Source organism: Pelodiscus sinensis, chromosome 5, assembly GCF_049634645.1.
Source record: "Pelodiscus sinensis isolate JC-2024 chromosome 5, ASM4963464v1, whole genome shotgun sequence".
Taxonomy (NCBI): Eukaryota; Metazoa; Chordata; order Testudines; family Trionychidae; genus Pelodiscus; species Pelodiscus sinensis.
The window spans coordinates 12,635,942-12,656,225 of NC_134715.1; the positions used below are offsets into that span (position 1 = coordinate 12,635,942).

The 20,284-nt window shown below is 43.7% G+C and overlaps 1 protein-coding gene across 1 annotated transcript in view; it reads left to right on the top strand.

The window, feature by feature from the left end:
• CDS1 (CDP-diacylglycerol synthase 1) overlaps positions 1 to 20,284 on the top strand; it is a 72,753-nt gene that overhangs the window by 19,484 nt on the left and 32,985 nt on the right. The window contains exons 3-4 of the mRNA XM_075929530.1: positions 3 to 99; positions 8,550 to 8,647. Coding sequence (XP_075785645.1) covers positions 3 to 99; positions 8,550 to 8,647 — 195 coding nt within the window. The remainder of the gene's footprint in view (positions 1 to 2; positions 100 to 8,549; positions 8,648 to 20,284) is intronic.

Here is a 20,284-nt window from a genome sequence, read left to right on the forward strand (position 1 = left end):
AGATGGAAAAACTGGTGGATTCGTGGAATTTTAACATTAGCTATGATTTCATTATTTTTCCTGATCATATATCTGGGATCATTTATGCTGATGCTTCTTGTAAGTTTTCTAAACACATTTCCTGTGTTAGACTTATTCACCCTTTTCATTCATCAGAATACATAAAATGAATATGAAGGCAAATTATACAGAACTTTCAAATTGGTGAGCAAGTTGTATTTTTTTTTAAGTATGAAAGGTACTGGATTGACATTAACAGATGACTTTTAGCGAATACTGGCATTAGTACTATACATTTCAAGAATTCTTAATTATAATGTAAAACAAGAAGATTTACTTGGCGTTGCTTGGGTCCTTAACTAAAATATGCTTTGTTTTTCTTCATTGGGCGGGGGATGAAGGGCTCGGTATGGAGCAGCTTGGGGCCAGGTGAGAAGCACCTATTCATGGCTGCTGGAAGAGAGCATAGCTGGGGCAGGGGTACATGTCCCCTGACTGGGGAACAAACAGACACATAGACACACAAACTCTTTGAAATATACAGTAGATAGCTGCCCATTTCTCCATCCCTGCCCTCAGCTGGCCCAGTAGCTCCCTAGTCTCCATCTCTGGCCCCTTGCTGCCACCCTTGTAGTCATTCTGTAATATAACTGCCCCTCCTGCCAGACCCCTCCCTTTCCATTTTATGAGAAGCAATTGCATTCCAGGCACATCCCATTGTCTTAGCACAACCAAACTAGGGATGTTAAATTGCGGGTAATTGACTAATCTAACAGTCAATGCATTTTACATTGACTATTTGACTAGTCGATAGGGCATCTCTGTCTTTGAAGTGCAGAAACAGCCCTAGGGCTGTTGCTACACTTTAAAGGCGAAAGTGCCATGTGGCGCCCGGGGTCAGCTGGGGATTCCCCGCTGACCTTGGGTTCTGTGTGGCACTGCAGCTTTGACATACTGTGGGAATCCAGAGTTAGGCTCCCCGCAATGTTTCAAAGTGGTAGCACCATATGGAGCCCGGGATCAGCTGGGGACTCTCTGCTGATCCCGGGCTTTGTGCGGTGCTGCTGCTTTGAAATGCCCCAAGAAGACTGACTCCGGGCTTTCGCAGTGGCATTTCAAAGCGGCAGCGCCGTACGGAGCCTGGGATCAGCTGGGGACTCCCCAACTGATCCCGGGCTCTGTGGAGCGCTACCGCAATGAAATACTGCTGCGGGAACGCGGAGTCAGGCTCCCTGCAGCAAAGCGGCAGCGTCGCGTGGAGCCCAGGATTAGCTGGGGAGTCTCCAGTGGAGCCCATTCTGTCCATTACTATTGATCAGAACTAGCCCCAAAACTGATTGCTGTGGAACACCACTTGTTTTGCCCTTCCACCATGACTGTGAATCATTATAATTACTCTCTGAGAATGGTAATGCAACCATTACACACCCACTTTATAATAGCCTCATCTAGATTGTATTTCCTAAGTTTATTGGTAAGAAGGTCATGCGAACTGTATTAAATGCTTTACTAAAGTCTAGGTATAGCATGTCTACCACTTCCCCCCTTATCCACAAGGCTTGTTATCCTATCCTATCAAATTGGTTTGACACGATTTGTTTTTTTGCAAATCCATGCTGTTACTTATCACCTTATTATCTTCCAGATGTTTGCAGATGAACACCTTAATTATTTGCTCCATTATCTTTCCTGGCACAGAAGTTAAATTCACTGGTCAGTGGTTTTCTGGGTTGTCCTTATTTCTCTTTTATAGATGGACACTATATTTGCCCCTTTCCAGTCTTCTGGATTCTCTCCTGTCTTCCATGATTTTTCAAAGATCATGTCTGATGGCTCAGATGCTTCCTCAATCAGTTCCCTAAATATTCTAGGATGTATTTCATTAGGCCCTTATGACCTGAAGACATCTAACTTTTCTAAGTAATTTTTAACTTGTTCTTTTCCTGTTTTAACTGTTGAACCTATCCCATTCTCACCAGCAGTCACTGTTAGGCATCCAATCACCACCAATCTTCTTGGTAAAAAGGGAAACAAAGTTGTTAAGCACCTCTGCCATTTCCATGTTTTCGGTTATTGTTCATTGAGTGATAGACCTACCCTGTCCTTGGTCTTTCTCTTGCTTCTAATGTATTTGTTGAATATTTTCGTGTAGAATGTTTTCCTGTTACCCTTTATGTCTCTAGCTTGCTTGAGCTTGTGCCTTTGCCTTTCTAATTTTGCCCCTGCATACTTATGTTATTTGTTTAGATTCATCTCAAAAAAGATATATTGGCATTGGAAAAGGTACAGAAAAGGGCAACAGAAATGATTAAGGGTTTGGAATGGACCCCATATGAAGGGAGATTAAAAAGACTTGGAATTTTCAGCTTAGAAAAGAGGAAACTAAAGCTATGTATAGACTGCAGGCTTCTTTCAGAAGAGATCTTTCGAAAAAACTTCTTCCGAAAGAGAGCATCCACACTGCCAAAGTGCATTGAAAAAGCGATCTGCTTTTTTGAAAGATAGCATCCACAATGAATGGATGCTATCTAGCATTTAACCTGTGATTACTATGGACAGAGTGGCCACCAGGGCACCTGTGCTTTTCCCTCTTTCCTCTTCTTTCGGAAGAACTCCCTCTTCCCTGTCCAAAAGACCTCTTTCAGAAAAAGGTTGCTTCTTCATAGAAAGACGTTTACCAATGTCAGAAAAAACCCTCTGTTCTTTTTTTTTCGAAAGAACACGATTGCAGTGTGGACGTAAGTGAAGATTTTTCAGAAAAACAGCAGTTTTCCCAAAAAAACTCTGGCATTGGCCACTGTCAGTAGACAGGATACTGGGCTAGATGGACCTTTGGTCTGACCCAGAATGTCCGTTCTTATGTAATCTTTGTAGTTTGACCTAGTTTGCACCTTTTATAGGACTCATTTTTTCATTTAGCCTCTAAAAAGTGAACCACTCTCACCCATTGCCTATTGATTCAGTTCATAAGAGTTGTCTGCCAAAGATTTTTTTTCCTCCTTGTCCAGCATTGTCAATTGGTTAGGTGTGTTATGGGTTTTCACTTTCTTCTGAAGCATCAGGTGGTGTGCCTTAGAGAGTTCTTTACATAGACATGGCAAGCCTATGTGCTTGTTATGGTGGTCACACTTTAAATACCTTAACTCTAGCTCTGAAACATCCCTAGACTTACTCAAAGTTGTATCAGTGTCCTATACAACCTTGTAATAAAGCAGGAGACATTATCATACTAAATTTAGAATGAGCAATCATGCCACAAAACTCTTTGGAAAATGTCTTTAAAATCCCTCTACCCCAAGCTGTCATTTTCTTTTAAACATCCTTTGACACCAAATGAAATTAATAGACAGCAGGTTTAAAACAAATAAAAGGAAATATTTTTTATACAACATGCAGTCAACATGTGGAACTATTTGCCAGAGGATGTTGTGAAGGCCAAGTATATAACAGGGTTCAAAAAAGAACTAGATAAATTCATGGAGGATAGGTCCATTAATGGTTATTAGCCAGGATGAGCAGGCATGGTGTCCTTAGCTTCAGTTTTCCAGAATCTTGAAAGGCGTGACGGGATGGATCTTTTGATAATTACCCATTCTGTTCATTCCCTATGGGGCACCCGGCACTGGCAACTGTTGTAAAACAGGATACTGGGCTAAATGGACCTTTGATCTGAACCGATATGGCCATTTTTCTATCCTTATGAATGTTGTTTTATCAGTATTATGATATCTTATATTTACTAAGGTTGTCAGTTAGTTGCAGTGAACTCACGTGAGTAGTTAAAAAATTAATTGCAATTAAAAAATTAATCACACTTAATTTCAGTTTTAATAGCACTGTTAAACAATGGAATTCAAATAGAAATTTATTCAATATTTTGAATGTCTTTTCTGAATTTTAAGTACAGAAAATCCCTAAGATGCGACCGCCCGAGTTGCGACCATTTTTGTAAGTGCGGAAGAGGCCAAAAATCCTCGGCCCACATTTACAGTGGCGCATGACACCTATCGTAAATGAGAGTTCGAGTTACAACGCCCCTGACTTGCGATGCTTCCCCAGGAACCGATCAAGTCGCAAATCGGAGACTGCCTGTATATGATTTCTATTACAATACAGAATAAAAAGTGTATAGTGCTCACTTTATTATTTTTATTACAGATATTTGCACTGTAAAAATGATAAACCTAAGAAATAGTATTTTTCAATTCACCTCATACAACTACTGTAATATAATAAAAAATGATGAAAGTGCAACTCACAAATGTAGATTTTTTTTGTTACATAACTGAATTAAAAAACAAAACAATAATCAACTTTTTAGAGCCTACAGTTTTTTTCAGTCTTATTTCTTGTTCAGCCAGTTGCTAAGACAAACAGGTTTGTTTTCATTTATGGGAGATAATGCTACCCAGTTCTTATTTACAATGTTACCTGCAAGTGAAATCAGGTATTTGCATGGCACTTTCATAGCTGGCATTGCAAGGTATTTACATATCAGATATTTAAACATTCATATGCCTTGTCATGCTTTGGCCACCACTCCAGAGGACATGCTTCCATGCTAATGAAGCTAGTTAAAAAATGCATTTATTAAATTTGTGACTAAACTTCTTTGGGGGAGAATTGTATATTTCCTGCTCTGTATTACTTACAGTCTGCCTTTTATTTCATGATATAGCAGTCTGCTAGTACATGTTAATTTTAAAATCGCTCTCACTTCAGATGTGACAAAATGCAAAGAAGGTACCAATGTGAACTTTCTAAAGACCGTTACAGAACCTGACCCAAGGTTTAAGTATCTGAAGTGCCTTCTGAAATCTGAGAGTAATGAAGTGTGGAGCATATGCTTCCAGGAGTTTTAGCAGAGCAACACTCTGATGTGGAAACTACGGAATCCGATCCACCAGAAAGGAAAGTCAACCTTCTGCTGGTGGCATTTGACTCAGATGATGGAAATGAACATGTGCTGGTGAAGAGCAGAACCAGTTCTCAGTATGGGTGCATGTCCTCTGGAATGGTGGTTGAAGCATGAAGGAACATATGAATATTTAGTATATCTGGCACACAAGTCTTCTGAGACACTATCTGCACCAATGCCATAGGAATACCTGTTTTCACTTTCAGATGACGTTGTAAACAAGAAGCAGGCAGCATTATCTCCTGCAAATGAAAACAAATGTGTGAGCGATTGTCTGTATGAATAGTACTGATTGGACTTTTTAGGCTCTAAAGTTTTATATTATTTTATTTTTGAATGCAGTTATTTTTTGCACATAAGTCTACATTTGTAATTTCAAATGTCATGATAAAGAGATTGCACTGCAGTCCTTTTATTAGGTGAATTGAAAAATACTCTTTCTTTTGTATAATGCAGATTTTTGTAATAAAAATAAATATAAAATGAGCACTGTACACTTTGTGTATTCTCTATTGTAATTCAAATACACATATTTGAAAATGTAGAAAACATTGAAAATATTTAATGGTTTTCCATTACTGTTTAACAGTGCAATTAATCATGCAGTTAAGCACAATTATTTTTTTATTGATTGACAGCCCTAATATTTAAATCTTGTTGGTACTTTCCCCTCTAGTTTCTAAGAAAGGGGAATCTGTAGATGTTTTAATTCATTCAGTTAACGAAGGAAGAGTTTCTTTCTTGTAATAACTACTTGGAGTATAGTAGTGTGTTTGCGTATGTATTGATGTCTTCTTTTGAGTGTTAATGATGTCTTTTGGTAGGGTTATAACGAGGAAGGAAAAATAGCTGATTGCTTTGGCACATTCTTTGGTATACAGGCAGTCCCCGGGTTATGTACAAGATAGGGACTGTAGGTTTGTTCTTAAGTTGAATCTGTATGTAAGTCGGAACTGGCATCCAGATTTAGCCGCTGCTGAAACTGATCAGTTTCAACAGCGGCTGAATATGGACACCAGTTCTTACTTACATACAGATTCAGCTTAAGAACCCCAGGCGTCCCCAAGTCAGCTGCTGCTGAAACTGATCAGCGGCTGATTCCAGGAAGCCCAGGGCAGAGCAACTCTGCCTCGGGCTTCCTGTAGTCAGCCGCTAGTCAGTTTCAGCAGCGGCTAACTTGGGGACGCCTGGGGCAGAGCAGCTCGGGTGCTGCTGGGTTGATCCAGTAGCGCGGCCGCTCCTCGGCGCTACTGGACCACCCCAGCAGCACCCCAGCTGCTCTGCCCTAGGCGTCCTGATTCAGCCACTGCTGAAACTGACTAGCGGGCAGAGCAGCTGGGGTGCTGCCGGGTTGGTCCAGTAGCGCCAAGGAGCGGCGCTGCGGGACCAACCGGCAGCGCCCCACCTGCTCTACCACAGGCCCCGGGCTTTGCTCCACGTCTCCCTGGTCTGCTGGGGGGGGGGCACTAGCTGCATCCCCCCCCAGTAGACCAGGGAGACGCTGAGCAAAGCCACGGAGGACCCGGGCCGGACCCGCGGTGCTTCCAGATCAGCTGGAAGCGCCGTGGGTCTGGCCGGGCTCGCCCAGCAGACCAGGGAGACGGGGAGCAGCTTTTCTCGCCCCGGAGGAGGCGGGCGGCGGGACCAGGCATCCCGCCGCTCCTGTCCTCCGGGGCGAGAAAATCCCCGTTCATAACTGCGGATCCGACATAAGTCGGATCCGCGTAACTCGGGGACTGCCTGTATTTACCTTTTGAGGCATGCATGACACAGGCTTACTTTTTGCTTTAAAGCTTGACAATTAACAGTATGAACTTATTCCCATGTTGTACCACACAGCAGAAGTTTCAAGGCTCAGATCTTTTGACAATATTATAAAGTATTTAATGTTACCACATTTGATTGACTCCATATCCCAGCACCTGTTTTAAAAAGAAAATGGCTCATGCAATGTAAAGACTGACAATTTTATTTCTACTGGGGGGAGGGGAGAAATGTTTAAATCTTGACAGAATTCAGGAGATAAAAGATTTAATTTAACTACTTACTAGGCCTTAAAGTGCATGGAGGGTTTGTGAAGAGTGATATCTAAATATTGAAAAGTTTAGAGGGTACACACTATGGCTGTGAACAGATAACCAGTTAACCAGTGATGCTTACTGGATACTGGTTAATCGGTACCTGGGAGCAGCCCCCTACCCATGGCCACAGGCAGAGGGTTGCTCCAGCAGGGTTGCCCCAGACGGTTGCTGGAGCAGGGAGTGGTAGCCCTCGTGTGGTTGTGGGGAGTGGCCTGGAAATGGCAATCCCCATGCAGCTCGGGGAGGGTGGCAGCAGCAACCTCCCACTGCAACCCTGGCTTAATCAGTTAACCTGTTAAACCTAGTGTTTAACCAGTTAACTAATTAACTAGGATTTTATATGCCTAGTAAACACTGATTTAATGTTTATTATATATGCCTGTCTATACTGTGAAAAAGCAACGTTGTAACTAACATGTTAAGTATCACAACTGTTAGCCATAACCAACTAATACACATTAAACAAGTGTTGTCCACGCTAAAGCATTATTGTTTAACATTGTGTTAGTTAAAATGTCATTTTTGTGTTCTCAATATATATTTTTGCCAAGTGTAAACAGAGGTGTATGTTTACACATTTAGGAAGACAGTGCTACATGTCTTTGGCTTGTAATGTTCTCCTAGTAGCTGGGAAATTCTAGAAACATAGGATATGTCTACATTGCCCAATTAAGTTAGGCTCTTTCTCAGGTTTCAGCCTTAGCCTCCCTGCTATCTGCATGGAAAAATAATTCTGACCTAGGTTTGGAGGTGCTTTAAGACCAAGCTAGCTTATCTGGCTGGGGGATTGGGTTACAACTGGGGTCCTCTTTAACTCTAGCTGGAACTCTCCTACTCTGCAACAAGGACACAGGCTAAATCACTGGTGTTGATAGTCCTTCAGTGTCTTCAAATGGGACAGAGAAGGTCTCCTGCAATTGTTGCAATTGACTGGGAAAAACAGTGACCTGAGGTGCCTCTGCACAAAAAAGATATGTCCCGAGATGCACATGGGCAGATGCAGAAACAGTGAGAACAGAAATATACTTCTGGTAGGACTTTGTAGTGGAGATGCTAGCATGTGAGCGAGGCTAATACATACTAACTGTGCAGTATAGACATAAATGTCCAACTCCTATTGATCTTCAGTGGGAAATGGGCAACTAATTCTTCTTCGAGCTTTTGAAAATCTCCCTCTTAAATGCAACATTAAATTTGGTTTTAAAAAAAAGTTGACAACCCTATTCATCAAGGAAGGCTTCTGACTTGTCATTTATGAGTGTGTTTATCAAACCTTTTTCTAAAAAAAACCCTTTCCTAATATTTTGTATAGCCTCCATAGTTTTCATGGTAAAACAACTTAATCAGTCCCCAGTGTTTCATATTATAAAATGCCTCATATTTTTTTATTTATTCAAAACAATGTTTGTTTTGTCCTGCAATCCCTTTCAAAATTATCCAAACTGCTTATGCAATAACAGTGCAACAGACATATTTAATACAGGTTAGACCTGTTAGAGCCTGTAGAGAAGTGTGCACCTACAAAATTCTTCTTTCTATCTTAATTTCAGGTCTTGAGCATTCAAGTAAAGTGTTTCCATGAAATCATTACTATAGGCTACAGAGTCTATCATTCCTATGAATTACCATGGTTTAGATCCCTAAGCTGGTAAGTATCAAGCAAGAATTTCAAACAATAGAAATTGTGGTTTAGCTTTCACTTGCTTTTCTTTCACATACTTCAAGGGGAAGTATGATTTTATGTCTAAACCATGAGATTGTGACTCACTTCTGTCCACAACTCTACCATGGATTTTCAGTGCCTTGGTTTCTCTCCTTTGTAACATGCTTTTTTCAATATTTTAAAAAAATCATAATGAAGCACATGTACAGCAGTCTAAAAACTTGCATGCTAAATAACCAATTGACACAGTTCAGGTCCTTTGGACATTGTACAAGTTAGGGATGTAAATGACTAGTCGACTATCCAATAAGCATATGCTTATTGGACAGTCAACTAGTGACTTGACTAGTCACTTCCTCCCCCTTGCTGCCTCTATTAGAGAGAGGCAGCAAGGGGTGGCAACGAGAGCCAGTATTGGGGGGAACTGGCTTTAAAGCCATTCCCCCCCCAGCACCATCTCTGTGGGGAGAAGGGGGCAGCGGAGGCAAAGGCATAGTGTAGGACCAGGTGTAAGCCAGGACAGCTGATTCCAAACATTTAAAAGGGAGAGCTGCAGCAGGATTAGCCCCTGGGGCCGGGAGCTAACCCCACTGCAGCTCTGCAGTTTTCCCCCTCCCCCTTATCAACTAGTCAATGGCAATTCTATCAACTAGTCGATGAGCTGTTTAAATGCCATTTAACATCCCTAGTACAAGTATTTGAATAGAAAGAGTATCACTTAAAGGATTTACGGCTCTGCCCTCCTCCCAAAAAAGAACAAAAAACCCCCTTGAATTATCACATTTGCCCATTCAGCCTAAGGTCAGTGTAAAAGGAAAAGTCTTGAAGTCTAGAAAACTTTTGTTTTAGCAAACTAGCAGATTTCAGAGCCAAGAGTCTTACTAAAATGTCCTGTTACTATCTCCCCTTTTGAAGTAAAATGGGGGATATTAACTCAGCTGATAGCTTTGAGGGATGAGAGACAGGCTTTTAAATCGTCTACATCATAACCGTCTTTATACGTCTAAGTTGGGCTGACCATCTTGTGACCTGCAAGGTCATTTGCAGCCCTTGAAAATGGCTGTTAATCTTTGTTTATAAATATGTCTCCTGACATTCACTATGCAGCTTTTTTAAACAGAAGGGACTATTCAGTTTCCTTACTGTCTGAAGGTGGATGAGAGGCATTATTTTTCTTGCTGTCTCCCATAGGGATGTAATAACGTAGTAGGTTAACCAATAAGCAAAAGCTTATATGTTAGTGCTATAGACCAGTGTTCTGAACCTTTTTTTTTTTATAAAGTACTCTTTTAAAAAAAATTATAAGTACCCCCAGTACCTACAGTTTTCAGACACACACAGTTTTTTTCTACCATTGCAACACATTTGTTTAAACAACTTAATCGTAGCTGGCCGAGCGATGAAAATTTTGCGTGTAAAAAGTACAAAAATAATAAAGTGCTGTAAAACTTAAAACAAAAATTCAGTTTTCTTCAAATTTCAGTTGTGTTGACGTACCCTCCAGACTTCTCTCAAGTACTCCTAAGTCCCACTAGTTAAGAAACTCGTGGTACTCGTACCACTAGTTAAGAAACACTTCTATAGACTATATGCATCCTCCCCTCGCCAGTACATTTTTTAGCAGGCTGGCCAGCAGCCCAGTTCAGTCATGGCTTGTGATGGGTCTGGGACCTACGTCTGCTGCAGCTCTGTATCTAAAGTGTATTAGGAGCCAGGCGGGCAGACAGCCTGGCTCAGTTCCAGGTTGCTGCCACCCCGTGCTGCTGCCTCTGATACAGAGGCAGCAGCACAGGGCTACAGGTAGCCAGTCCACGAGGGGAGCTGGTTTTAAAACTGGCCTCCCTTGCAGACCAGCTCCCGCAGGAGGCATAAGGGATCTGTCGAAAAAGGCTTTTTTTCTTGACAGATCCCCCTCTAGACCGCCTCTTTTTGCTGACAAATTGCTGAGTCGGCAAAAGCAGCAGCCATTTTGATGCATATTAAAGAGTGGGATATTTAAATCCCCGCTTCATTTGCAATGTCGGCCTGTCTAATCTGCATCCCTCTGCCAACAGAGGGATGCAGTCTAGACATACCCAGGTTGCCTAATGCATCACATTGAAGAAAGAGTAGTTCTGACTGCTCCATTTCCTGCTTCTCTACTCTTGGGTTTCCTAGGGGAGCAAAATGGGGATTTGAATGGCTCTGCCTGAGTGTAGGAAAATGCTTAACAAAGGAGTGATCCCTTTTCCCACACAGCTACCCAGAGCAAACCATGGACGGAGGGGAAAGAGGAGAAACTGAGAACTAAAAATGAGTTATCACTGCCCACTTTTGTGCCCCAGTAAAGGTTAAAACAGACTCAGGGTTCCCAGCAAAGGATGTGCAGATGATTTCTGCTTCCTTTTGCCTGAATTGTCCAAATGGAGGGGGGCGGGCCAGAGAATCTTAATACAAAGAACTTGTTGTGGCCTTTTGGCCAGTGTTTGGCCCTCAATTGAAACGTTGAAGAGCAATAGTCTTAATCAACATTTTCACTAGCTTTCAATAGTTTTTCAAGATGCATTCAAAAAGAGTGAGAAATGCTAATAAGTAAGTGGGAAGTCACATTTCTGAAGTTTGAATGGTCTTCAGGTAATTTCAGTTCAGGGGTAAAAAACTGTGAAGTAATCTAATCTGTAAGTGACAAAAAATATGGTATACTATGTGGAGGTTGGCTGCCAAAATAAAAAACACCACTCATGTTTGGCAAGGAGGTGTTTGAGAGTAAAAAAGCACTCTTTGTTGTTGCTACTTGACTCTTGATAGCAACTGGGGACCTAAATTATATACCTTGCCAACAGCAAGGTACTGTTGAAAGGGAAAATATCAATTATATCATTTTATCTGGATGTTTCCCCCATTTAATCAGCATCACATCTTTCTGCCTATTTGAGTCTCAGCCAACTAGCCCTAATTTATAGCAGTTGCCATGCTGGATCAGAACCAAGATCCATCTAATCCAGTGTCTTGTCTGTGACAGTGGCCAGTACCTGATGATTCAGAGGAAGATATAAGAACCCTGCATTTGGAAGATAGGGTATAATCTTCCCCCACTTGCTCACATCTTGATTATAGTTATAATTTGGCATAAGCCCCAAAGGACGTTTTTAATGTCCTATCCACAATTCGTCATCATTATATCTCTGGATTTTCTTAAGGTATTAAATTATTTGTAAACATTAAGTTCTTGGCCTCAATAACTTTCTGTGGCAACAAGTTCCACAGTTCAATTATATATTGTGTGAAAAGGTATTTCCTTTTTATTAGTTTTGAATTTCCTAACTTTATAAATTTTAATTGAATGCCACTTTATTTGCATCTTCAGGTCTCAATTATGACTTTGACATAGGGAGATCGACGTAATTGCCCCCTCTTGGATTAGTAAAACAGATTACAGCAGAATATCAGCATACTTATGATTTTGGCTGCCATGCCATTCATCTGAAGTCCCAACAGTAACTTCAAGTGTTTGCTCGTATGAATTCCAGTATTAGGTGTGTGTGTGTGCATGCTGCATGCATGGCTGTTGGAAGGATTTCCCTAACAACTACTTATCAGTTGGGCTGTATAGCCCCCTGGTGCTCTGTATAGCACTCTGGCAACCTGACTCCACTTCAGTTTCTTACCTCCAGGGATAGTTATTGTTTTCTGCTGTTACTGTTCTCATAGAGGTTTTTGTAGTTTGCTTGTCTACAACAGGTAAGAGGGGTTTTCCCCTTCCTGCTTGCATTCCCTCTGGGACTTAGAGCATATTCAAGTCTCAGCGATTCGAGCCCTGCAGTTCTTGCTCAAAGTCTATGCCCACAGGTGACCTCTATAACTCCTGTCTTAGGCATCTGGGGGAGGCTCATCAATCTGACAAATGCAGGATCTTCAAGGCCTTTTAAGCCTAGTATTGGAAAAGAGTGAGACTTTTGGATAAAGCAGCTCCTGAAGAAGTCACCACTCCATTCCCAGCACAGGCAGGACCCAGCACTGGATGCCTTTGCCAGAAGCACCCCATGGAATGGCACTGCCACTCTTTGGCCTCCAAGTTGCCGACTTTCAGTTCTGCTCCCATTCTCCCTCTAGGCACAACAAACACAGGAAGGGGTAACACTGGCACTGACTGCTGCCATGCTTGTGCAGACAAAAGGCATTTGGGGATGAGATCACTGAGCCATGCACTGTCCCAGCGTACCCCATCCTCACGCACTCTCCATGGCTACAGGCAGAGGATGTGGCAATGCACTGCACCCGCTGATGCTTCTGCCAGAATCCTTGTTGAAATGACAGTGTAGAAATGTCCCACCATCAGAGACAAACCACTTTGCAGCCTGGCAGTGCCTCTGGGGCTTCTGATGGTTCTTGGTTCAGGAGAGCGAAAGCTGAACAGGATGCTGCAGTGCTCCGATGGCCACCTAACTGGCACTTTTGGACCCCCTATCCTTTCCACCAGGATCAGGATGCTCCACCCAAGGGTCCCCCATTGCTGGAGCCACGCAACCGTTAGAAACCCCTCTCCTAGATTCACGAATGATCCAGGGCCAGCAATACCTGCCCCAATGTCTATGGCTGCTCCAAAACACAAGAACTTCCTGCTCTGGAGGAGCTGCAAGAGGAGCTACAGGACTTTGTCCCACCTATGGCCTTGTCCTCATCCTTCACTGATGAGGCAGTGACAGGTACCTCAGAGCTGGGACTACCACCTATGGACTATAAGGCATTGCAGGACCTTCTCAGTTGAGTGGCCAAGAATATGAACCTGCAAATACAGGAGATCATTGAACAAGATGACCCGATGGATATTTGACACCAAAAGGGTCCCCAAGGTTAGTGCTGCCAATAATTAATACCATCCGTGCTAACACCAAAATTGTCAATCTCTCGCCCTTGTCAAATACTTGCCTCTATCCCCCTCGATGGTCAAGGGAATCGATCAAATATTTCATACCCACAAAGGGATACAAATTTCTTTTTACTTACCCTCAACTGTGCTCACTGGTGGTTGAGGTGGTGAATGAGAGAGAAAGGCAGGGTCACTAGGCCCCAGCGCATAAGTCAAGGGCAATTAAATGCCTTGATCTCTTTGGTTGTAAAAATCTACTCCGCTGGGGGTCACCCTGGCATTTAATTTCAAAAAGGGGAATTACACAAAAATGAGGAGGTTAGTTAAACAGAAATTAAAAGGCACAGTGACTAGAGCCAAATCCCTGAAAGCTGCATGGAAACTTTTTAAAGACACCATAATAGAGGCCCAACTTAAATGTATACCCTAAATTAAAAAACATAGCAAGAGACCTAAAACAGAGTCACCGTGGCTTAACTACCATGTAAAAGAAGCAGTGAGGGACAAAAAGGTATCTTTTAAGAAGTGGAAGTCCAATCCTAGTGAGATAAATAGAAAGGAACATAAACACTGTCAAATCAAGTGTAAAAATGTAATAAGAAAAGCAAAAAAAGATTTTGAGGAACAGCTAGCCAAAAACTCAAAAAGAAATAACAAAATGTTTTTTAAGTACATTAGAAGCAGGAAGCCTGCTAAAAAACCTGTGGGTCCCCTAGATGATCAAGCTATAAAAGGAGCAATCAAGGACGATAAAGCCATTGCAGAGAAACTAAATGATTTCTTTGCTTCAGTCTTCACGGCTGAGGACGTTGGGGAGATTCCCGAATCTGCACCATCCTTTGTGGGTGGTGAATCTGAGGAACTGTCCCGGATTGAAGTGTCATTAGAAGAGGTTTTGGAACAAATAGAAAAACTTAATGTTAACAAATCTCCGGGACCGGATGGCATTCATCCAAGGGTTCTAAAAGAACTCAAATGGGAAATTGCTGAGCTATTATCTGTAGTTTGTAACCTACCCTTTAAATCGGCTTCCGTACCTAATGACTGGAAGGTAGCCAACGTGACACCAATATTTAAAAAGGGCTCTAGAGGCGATCCTGGCAATTACAGACCGGTAAGTCTAACTCCAGTACCGGGCAAATTAGTCGAAACAATAGTAAAGAATAAAATTGTGAAGCATGTAGAAGAACATAATTTGTTGGACAAAAGTCAGCATGGTTTCTGTAAAGGGAAATCCTATCTTACTAATCCATTAGAGTTCTTTGAAGGGGTTAACAAGCATGCGGATAAGGGGGATCCAGTAGATATAGTATACTTGGATTTTCAGAAAGCCTTTGACAAGGTCCCTCACCAAAGGCTCTTGTGTAAATTACATGGCCATGGGATAAGAGGAAAGGTCCTTTCTTGGATTGAGAACTGGTTAAAAGACAGGAAAGCAAGGGTAGGAATAAATGGTAAATTTTCAGATTGGAGAGGGGTAACTAGTGGTGTCCCCCAAGGGTCAGTCCTGGGACCAATCCTTTTCAACTTATTCATAAATGATCTGGAGAAAGGGGTAAGCAGTGAAGTAGTAAAGTTTGCAGATGATACAAAACTGTTTAGGATAGTCCAGACAGAAGCAGACTGTGAGGGACTCCAAGATGATCTCACCAAACTCAGTGATTGGGCAGCAAAATGGCAAATGAAATTTAATGTGGATAAGTGTAAAGTAATGCACATTGGGAAAAATAACCCCAACTATACGTACAGTATGATGGGGGCTAATTTGGCTACGACAAATCAGGAAAGGGATCTTGGAGTTATCGTGGACAGTTCTCTGAAAACTTCCACACAGTGTGCAGCGGCGGTCAAAAAGTCAAATAGGATGCTAGGAATTATTAGGAAAGGCATAGAAAATAAGACACAGAATATCTTACTGCCCCTGTATAAAACTATGGTACACCCACATCTGGAATACTGTGTACAGATGTGGTCTCCTCACCTCAAAAAAGATATTTTGGCTTTGGAAAGGGTTCAGAAAAGGGCAACTAAAATGATTAGGGGTTTGGAACGGGTCCCATATGAGGAGAGGTTAAAGCGACTGGGACTTTTCAGTTTATAAAAAAGGAGACTGAGGGGGGATATGATAGAGGTCTATAAAATCATGAGTGGTGTGGAGAGGGCCGATAAAGAAAAGTTATTTATTAGTTCCCTAAATAGAAGAACTAGAGGTCACCAAATTAAATTAATGAGTAGGAGGTTTAAAACGAATAAAAGAAAGTTCTTCACACAGCATGTAGTCAACCTGTGGAACTCCTTGCCAGAGGAGGCTGTGAAGGCTAGGACTATAATAGAGTTTAAAGAGAAGCTAGATAATTTCATGGAGGTTAGGTCCATAAAAGGCTGTTAGCCAGGGGATAAAATGGTGTCCTTGGCCTCTGTTTGTCAGAGGCTGGAGAGAGATGGCAAGAGACAGATCGCTTGATCATTGTCTTCGGTCCACCCTCTCTGGGGCACCTGGTGCTGGCCACTGTCGGTAGACAGGATACTGGGCTAGAAGGACCTTTGGTCTGACCCAGTACGGCTGTTCTTATGTTCTTATGTAATTGCAGATATAATTATAATATCTGGGCCTTAATCCTTAAATTTAAGGTACTTTTACTCTGAATTTGGATCTTTAGTCATGGATAGCAAAATCGTCACCTGAACATTCCTCCAGACTTCCCTCAATGCAGTGGACTCTGCAATGTGTATTCTATCCTCTGGGATAGCTATGCACTGCAATGCCTGGCTCCAACTGGCCTAATCCAGAGGTTCAGCAAACTATACAGGACTCCCGTTTGATGGGACTGGGCCCTTTGCTGAGCAAATGAAGTCTGGACTCCATAGCTTGAAGTCCCTGGGTATGCATATTTCAGCTACCCAACGGAAACTCCTTAAGCTTCAGGCCCCTCAGTAGTGGTTGTATCCTTCCAGGCCCAGACAGGATTTTTTTTTGGCAGTGCAATAGATACAGCAGGCACAAGCCATTCTGTCCTCCATCCGGGAAGGGCCAAGGACAGTTCAAGTTGTGTCAGTGGTGGCTAGACCCACAAGTAGTGCTGTGATGGGGCGGAGGTGCCCTGCACTCCGGTCCCGCTGGCGGCCACTTTTCTGGCGGCTCTTGGGGCAGGGGACAGAGCAGTGACGGCGGGCGCGCCGCAAGCCGCGGGCCGAGCAGCGCCGGCGCCGACCTACCAGCAGTGCGCCAGCTGTTCCCGGGTGGTTGCCCTGGAAGGACGCCCAGGTACATCTGGGAGTCCGGGCGCCGGTGTGGGGGGAGTGATGTCAGCACATGGCCCCGCTGATGGCCCGGAAGCGTGGCCACGCCGGAAGGGGCTGGACCCCGCGGGCTGGGAGCCGGCGTGGGGATTTAAACCCCGGGAGCTGCCGGGGAAGCGGGGAGTTCGGAGAGCACGGCCCCTCATCGAGGACTAGCAACGGATGAGACCCAAGGTGAGGAGGTGAGCACAACTGCAATGGGATATTGGACCGTGAAGAGAGGAAGTAGCCCAGGGCGGGCAAAGGGAGCCCGTGGGCTGGCAAGTTACGGCGGACACCCTGTCCGCCGGACCGGACAGTAGAAGCGTTCGTGTCCTTAGGGCTCTGGGCAGGGGTCTGTGAGAGGGGGCAGGCCCAGACCCACCTCTCCCTGCAGTCGGGGCGAAGTCGGCTCTGGCTCAGGGGCCAGTGAAATCCGCAAACAAGGGAAGGCCCTGCGAGCCTTGGTCAAGACAGACTCGGATGGTGGAGGGCACCCGAAAGGGTGAAGGGAACACGGGGAAAGGGGGTGTGTGGTTAGGCGCTAACAGGGCGCACTGAAGGACCCGTTTACAAGTGCACATAGGAGTTACCTTCCATCCACCACAACCTGCTCTGGTCACAGATGCATCCACTTTCGGTTGGGGAAGGCACATCTTGGAGATCTGACCACTCAGGACTTATGGGAAACAGAGGGGAGATCACTCCACATCAACGTCAGAGAGTTCAGAGCAATTTTATTTGCATGCCAAGCTTTTCTACTGTGCCTCTCAGGCGCGGTGTAGCGGTGATGATGGACAATACAACCACCATGTTCTGTATCGACAAAAAAGGTGGAGCTCCCTCATCCCCACTCATTCAGGAAGCTCTCCAGCTGTGGGAGTTCTTTATAGCCCACTTCATTCTCCTGGAGGCTTCCTGTCTTCCAGGGGTTTAGAATGAGCTAGCTGATGGGCTGAGCAGATAATTCTTCACCCATGAATGGTCACTCCAACCTGAAGTGAGTTATTTCCCCAAATCAACTTGTTTACCACATGGGCCAACAGAAAATGTCCAGCATTCCACTCTTTCAGGAACTATAACCCATGCTCGATCGCAGATGTGTTCATGCTCCAGTGGTGTGGGCCCCTCTTGTATGCTTTTCCACTCTTCTCTCTGGTATACAAAGTGCTTCTCAAAATCCGCAGGGACAAAGTGGACATCATACTGGTAGTCACAGCTTGGCCCTTAGCACTGGCACTCCAGCCTCACAGACCTATTAGTCCAGCAGTCAGCATAGTTGCCACTTCTCCCTGACCTCATCATGCAGGACCAGGATTGTCTCCATTATCCAGACCTGCAGTTCCTCAGTGTCACAGCCCGGAGGCTTTGTGGTTAAATTCAGAGAAGGTCACCTGTTCAGACCATAAACCATCCACCAGAGCTACGTACTTGGCAAAATGGAAAAAATTCTCATGCTGGTGTGCTTAACAACAGGTGGACCCTATTCAGGCCTCCATTCCTTGCATCCTGGAGTATCTTATGTGCTTGAAGCAGAAGGGTCCTGTGACATCATCACTCAAGATCCATTTTGTGGCCATTTTGGCTTTCTACCCAGAAGAGTGTTGAGTGTTCGCTAGCCCCATTGTTGGGCACCTCTTTAAAAGCCTGGAAAGGCTACTCCCTGCCCCCAGACAACCCGTCCGGATGTAGGACCTTAACCTGTCCTCTTCCACCTCAGGGGCTCCCCTTTGAGTCCCTAGTGACTTACTCATTTCTATACCTGTTTTGGAAAGTGGCATTTCTGGTGGCTATCACCTCAGTTTGACATGTGTCAGAACTGCAGTCCCTGACATTAGAGCTGCCTTGCACCATCTTCCATAAAGACAAAGTTCAAATAAAACCCGTTGTGGCCTTCCTGCTGAAGGTGCTGTCCCACTTTCAGACCAGTCAGAACATTTTCCTACCTGTCTTTTCTCCAAGTCTCACAACAGCCCACACGAACAAAGGCTGCATTTCCTGGACATCAGAAGAGCACTCATCTTCTACATTGAGTGCATGAAGCGTTTTAGGATATCAACGCAGTTGTTTGTGGCAGTGATGGAATGCTGGAAAGGGCTCCCAGTCTCTTTACGATGCATTTCCTCTTGGATCTCCACTTGTACGTGCTACTATCTAGCCCATTGTTTCTTAAACTGTGTTCTCTGGCATACTGGTGTGCTGTGAGGCAGTCAGAGGTGTGCTGCAGAGAACAGAGTTCAAAATGGCTGCCCTTAAAGGGGCAGGCAATTTATTTTTTGCCTCAGCCCCCTGCAGACAGAGGCTGCTGCCATTCTGTGCTGCTGCCTCTTTATCAGATACAGAGGCAGCAGTATGGGGTCATAGCAGGCTCCTCAGGAGTGGGTCCAGGACCGTACTGGCTGCCAACCATGCCTCTAGGGACTATCACATAATTGTGTAATCGCTAAGGTTTGATGTGGTTACATAATTATTCAGTTAATATCTAACATCCCTTACTCCCCCCCCCCATCCTCCCCATCTTTGCCTCTGTCAGAGTGGCCATAAGAAGGAACTAAAGGGGAGTCAGGTTGGCAGAATCATATATGAAGTGCCATGCTGGTGCCATTCCAGGGGGCTCCACAACTGACCTGACAGGTACGGTATGTCTACACTAGCACCCTAGTTCGAACTAGAGAGGCTAATGTAGGCATTCAAAGTTGCAAATGAAGCCCGGGATTTAAATATCCCAGACTTTATTTGCATCTTCCCATCCAGGCGTCATTTTAAAATCCCCTTATTCCGAACTAACTGCCCGCGGCTACACGCGGCAGTCAAACGTTAACTCGAACTAAGTCCTTAGTTCGAATTAACTGTTACACCTCGTGGAATGAGGTGTAACAGTTAACTTGAACTAAGGACTTAGTTCGAGTTAACGTTTGACTGCCGCATGTAGCCGTGGGCAGTTAGTTCGGAATAAAGGGATTTAAAAATGGCGCCCGGACGGGAAGATGCAAATAAAGCAAATAAATAAATTTAAATCCCAGGCTTCATTTGCAACTTCGAATGCCTACATTAGCCTCCCTAGTTCGAACTAGGGGGCTAGTGCAGACATATCCATAGTTGCTAGGGAAAAATTTATAACAGTTATGCATGCAGCACACATGTACCTAACTGGAATTATGAGCAACACTTCTTGAAGAATAAGTTACAAAAAGCTGAGTAACTCGTCTCTTTCTATCCCACAGTTGAATTGTAGGGGCAGAAGAGATTGGTGACATGGTAGCTAGTATCTTCACAGAATCACACATTATACACCAACATTCCACTGGTAGGGTTGCCAGGTGTCTGGACAGTCCAGTATTTGAGCTTTATGTTCAGGAAACAAATTGAGAAAATGTAAATGAGAAAATATAAATGATAAAATGTAATGTAGATTGTGATGTAATGTCAAGTGTGTCCAGTATTTTTGTTGAAATCATTTGGCAACCCTATCCACTGGTGAATATGTTAGGGCT